We start from the raw sequence: 4,876 nt of genomic DNA on the forward strand, positions 1-4,876 counted from the left end.
GGCGCGGGATCGGGCAGTGTTTCGTTCTGCTGTGCATGGGGTCGCTATGAGTCGGAAACGACTTGACGGCACTTAACAACAACAACAACAACAATATGAAGCAGTGTGTGATCAGAGCCAGGTGAGAGGTGGTGAGAAGCCAGTGCAGGGCAGATTTCTCAGGAAGGCCTGTACCCCCACAAGTTGGAAATGTTGCTTTGAACTGCTTCTCCTTGAAGGATTAAGCCTATAGACAAGAAATAACAGATGCTAATATTTGTGTCCCTGACCCAGAACAGGCCTCCCTCCATCTGTTTCCTGTAGTAAAAGGGAGGCATCCAGAAGGAGAAAGAGAAGCTGGATATATGACCAGAAGTGGGGACACAAAGACAGCAAAGAAGATGTAGGAGGAAGAAGTGGTTCAACACCCACAGAAGGGAAGACCCCATTATATTAACAGTGCTTATCTGTGGCTATTAGGAATATAATATTTCACTGTTTTTGTGTTCTTCTTTTCTATTTAAATTTTTTTCCCATGTGGAATATATTTCTTTGGTTATAAGGGAAAAAAGTATATTTATTTATTTGGAAGGCAAATCTTAGGGCAAGTATCAACATTTTTAAGCAAATCTTAGGGCAAGTATCAACATTTTTATTTCAGTAGGAGAATCTCATTCTTGTGTGGGTTCAGGTAAACCGGAAGTCAAAGACTTGAGTTTTTGCTTGTTTTATGAAGTAACATTGTACAGGGATTAAGTGCTTATGTTCTGGTATAAATAGAGCTATGGGCTTCAGACCTATTCTCCTGTGTAATTTATGTAAATTGCTTAATCTATTTGAACATAAGTCTCCTCACCTATATTATTTCTACAGATGTAGATTGCCCCATCTTCCTACTGAGGAATGGCTGGTGTGTTTGAACTGCCAGCCTTTTGGTTAGCAGTCAAATGCCTTAGGCACTATGCTACCAGAGCTCCCACTAATCAGATTAGAGGTTTGAATCCACCCAGAGGTGCCTTGGAAGGAAGACCTGGTGATCTACTTCTGAAATATCAGCCATTAAAAACCCTGTGGAGCACAGTTCTGCTCTGAAACACATGGAATTGCCATGAGTCAGAATCAACTCTACGGCAAATGCTTTTTTTTTTTTTTTTTTGGTAAGCACTCAGTAAATATTTGCAGGTATCACCAATGATATATCCTTTATTTGCTGAGGTAGCAGAGCCTGGCACTGCTCTCACTGGAAGATAGTGTGAATGTCAGTGAGGAGAGCCCTTGGTTCTAATAAGTTTCTTGATGTTTTTCAGGATGAAGATGATCTAGTCAATGCCTTGATCTGGCCAGAGATTCAACAGGAACTGAAAATCATTGAATCTGAGGAGGAGTTTTCCGCGATGCCACCACCACCTCCAAAGATAAGCCCAACTCAGCCAACCCCTGATTTTAGTCCAGGCTCTTCCGCTTCCACAGAGCTTTCTGAGAACTTATCCCGAGGCTCCGCCCCTGCCCCAGCTCTTCTGGAGGAGCGGACCGAGGGCTCAACCAATCAGAGCACACAGGAGGCTTCGCTTGCCGCTAGCGGAGAGAAGCCGGAGCCAACCAGCAACCTCCAGAGGGGCGAACCTGAGAAGGGGCAGCGCCCAGACCCCTGCAGCCTGGCTCCTCTGGAAATAGTTTCATTTGAGATGGCTTCTTCACAAGCAACGGTAGAGGTGGCAGGCTCAGGGAAGCAATCTCCTCCCCTACCTCCTGCTCCTCCCCCTCCAACTCCTCTAGAAGAAGCTCCTGGAGTCCCACTGTCGCAAAGTGGCCCTGAGACAGAAGACCCAACCGAAAATTTGAGGACAGATCCCTGTTTAGACCAGCTGAAGTCCAAAGGCAGCCCTGCCACCCCTAGTTTTTGTCAGGGAGACGAGGCCTCAGCGCAGGGTGAAAAGCAAAATCTAAAGAGTGCTGCTATCCCGGTAAAGGACTCTGGTTTGCCAAGCACAAGGGCGGTGGCGCTTGCCCCACAAGGAGAGGGGGATGGAGGGCATTCTGTGCAGGAGCCCTCAGACTGTGATGAAGATGATGCAGTGACAGACATTACCCAGCATGGCTTGGAGATGGTAGAACCCTGGGAGGAGCCCCAGTGGGTGACGAGCCCCCTACACTCTCCCACCCTGAAGGATGTGCAAGGGACCCAGGTACAGGGCTCCCAGGGCCACCGATTGGAGAAGAGACTTTCCCACAGGCCCAGCCTTCGACAGAGCCATTCTCTAGACAGCAAAACCCCGGATATGAGCCCGTGGACTCTCAAGGGCCCCTCTTCCAGCAGCTGTGCTAATCTTGAAAAAGAGAGAAATTCTGAGCCTCTGCAGCCACTGGTCTCTAGGAGCGAGATGACTGGATGGGAGGAGAAAGCCCCAAGGTCCTTCAGAGAGTTCTCTGGCCTGAAAGAGGCAGAGACCCTTCCCAGCCACAAGGGACCAGGTGATGTGCAGCTCAAACCAGCAGAAGCTAGTCCTGTCAGTCTAGCAAAGGAGCAGGCTGCACGCTTGGGGCAGGACAACCTGCACATTGAGCGTGGCAGTGTTCCAGGACCAGGGAGCTGCAAGGAGAGTTCACCTGTCGTACAGGACAGCACGTTGTCTGGAGAGCATCTCCCAAAGTTACAGCTGAAGAGCACTGAATGTGGGCCCCCAAAAGGGAAAAACAGACCTTCTTCTCTCAATTTGGACTCTGCTATTCCCATTGCTGACCTCTTCCGCTGTGAGAATGTGGCCTCATTTGGCTCACCTGTAATACAGCTGTCTGAGCTAGGAGACTCAAAGGACACATGGATGATCTCATCCCACTGTAATGCAGACCCCTGGAGAGTCCACTCCCAAGACCCACAGGACGTAGACATCATCGCTCATGCCCTAACAGGCCGCCGCAACTCAGCCCCTGTCAGTGTGTCAGCTGTGAGAACCTCCTTCATGGTCAAAATGTGCCAGGCCAGGGCAGTCCCGGTTATCCCACCCAAGGTTCAGTACACACAGATCCCACAGCCCCTCCCCTCTCAGAGCTCAGGGGAAGGTGGGGCTCAGCCTCTGGGAAAGAGCCAAGAGGAGCCCAGCTCAACTGGTGGGACCACTCAGAAACCCACCAAAGATGATTCTTTGTCCTCCTTGGAAGGCCCAAATGGAGAGAAACCAAAGCAAGATACAGGAATCATTGAGTCTTCACAAGTGGATGCTGCTGTATCCTGCGTGTGTGAGGGACCCACCCTTTCTCCAGAACCAGGCTCGTCTAACCTCCTCTCCACCCAGGACGCAATAGTGCAATGTAGAAAGCGAACATCAGAGACAGAGCCATCTGGGGACAACCTTCTCTCTTCAAAAATAGAGCGACCATCTGGGGGTTCTAAGCCTTTCCATAGGTCAAGGCCGGGAAGACCTCAGAGCCTCATCTTATTTAGTCCTCCCTTCCCTATAATGGACCACCCACCCCCCTCATCCGCAGGGACAGATTCCAGGGTCTTGCTGTCTCCTATCAGAAGTCCCATCCAGAGAGTTTCCCCTGGCCTTCTTTGTGGGGAGTTGGCAGAAAACACGTGGGTCACACCGGAAGGGGTTACACTTAGGAATAAAATGACCATTCCTAAGAATGGCCAGAGACTAGAGACATCAACCAGCTGTTTTTACCAGCCCCAGCGGAGATCAGTGATTCTGGATGGAAGAAGTGGGAGACAAATAGAATGATACCAGTTTACCTGCTGGTGTAGGGAAAATGGTATGATTCATCAGGAAGTGACTACAGGGCCAACTTGCCATTATTCCAGGCACACATTATCCAAGCTGGGGATTATTTTGGCTTCTTGATTTCTCTTTCTTCAGTTTTTTGACCATTTATTAATTATAGTCCATTTTCCAGAAGAGTGGTCAAGGGAAAGACCAAGAGATGAGATTTAGATAAGTCCATAAGAGCAAGGGAAGAGGTTGTAATGCTTGCCTCCAATAAAATTTGGGGCTTGTTTGTGAATTGCAGTACTCCCCATTACCATTAGCTATTACTATTGAGAGCTGGCTGTGATAATGTCCTTTGAAAGAAAGAGAAATTCTTTGCCTGTGTTGGAAATGTTGCTATCGAGATTTAAAGGTCTCCTCTTCATTTCATGCTTTCTAATGCTCTTTAAAGCATGTGTTCCTTCAGACCAGTTTTCTAACAAGCTTTGAAGAAGTGTAGTATCCAGAATACAAGCAGATTTGGAAATGCAAACTAACATGCACTTAGATATCCACATGGGTGAATTTACCATGCCTTTTTCCTGGAATCTCTGCCTACCTGTTCAAGATGGCTCCACATACCAGCATAGAAACTCAGAATCTATACTCAAGAGCAAACTCAGAGACTGGCACAACCCAAGAAGACTCTGACTTTTATTACTTTGGGATTCCAACTGCCACTGTACTGACCTCTGATTTGTAAATCCAGTAGCTAGGCAGGAGGGAAACTGATGAAGGTTACCTCGGTGAAACGTGTTGAATTTTCATTTCGGTGTGCAATAGCAAGGTGAAGTTATCTGCTTCCTTTTCAGTGTCAGAGTGCAAGAACAGGATATCATAATAGTACTCCAAACTTAATGTGTTTTAACTGATGGGCCTTAACAGGAAACACCTCACCTAGCTCCGCTCCACTTTTCTGTACACTAGGCTTGGGCTAGGAGTACAGGAGAGGATGAATGAGAGGCCCTAGGAGCATAGGGAAGAGCTCTAGGCTGGTGGCCCTCACCACCACTCGAGAGAGTGTCCTTCTTGAAAATGTATTTCATTTTAGACAGTGGGTGCCTTCCTTTGTCCTTTTCCCTCTGTTGCTCAAGAGCAGATTTGAGTTACCCCTCTCCTCTCGTCTACCACATACCCCAGGCATTTAC

The 4,876-nt window shown here is 48.0% G+C and overlaps 1 protein-coding gene across 1 annotated transcript in view; it reads left to right on the top strand.

Moving 5' to 3' along the window:
* The window catches only part of ARHGAP31 (Rho GTPase activating protein 31), a 173,365-nt gene extending 169,661 nt beyond the window's left edge, over positions 1-3,704 (top strand). Inside the window, exon 12 of the mRNA XM_007943864.1 lies at positions 1,287-3,704. Within this exon, the coding sequence (XP_007942055.1) occupies positions 1,287-3,704 (2,418 nt within the window). The remainder of the gene's footprint in view (positions 1-1,286) is intronic.
* The last annotated feature ends 1,172 nt before the right edge of the window (positions 3,705-4,876 follow it).

Source organism: Orycteropus afer, unplaced genomic scaffold (assembly GCF_000298275.1).
Source record: "Orycteropus afer afer isolate SDZICR_OR568_19922 unplaced genomic scaffold, OryAfe1.0 scaffold00114, whole genome shotgun sequence".
NCBI lineage: Eukaryota > Metazoa > Chordata > Mammalia > Tubulidentata > Orycteropodidae > Orycteropus > Orycteropus afer.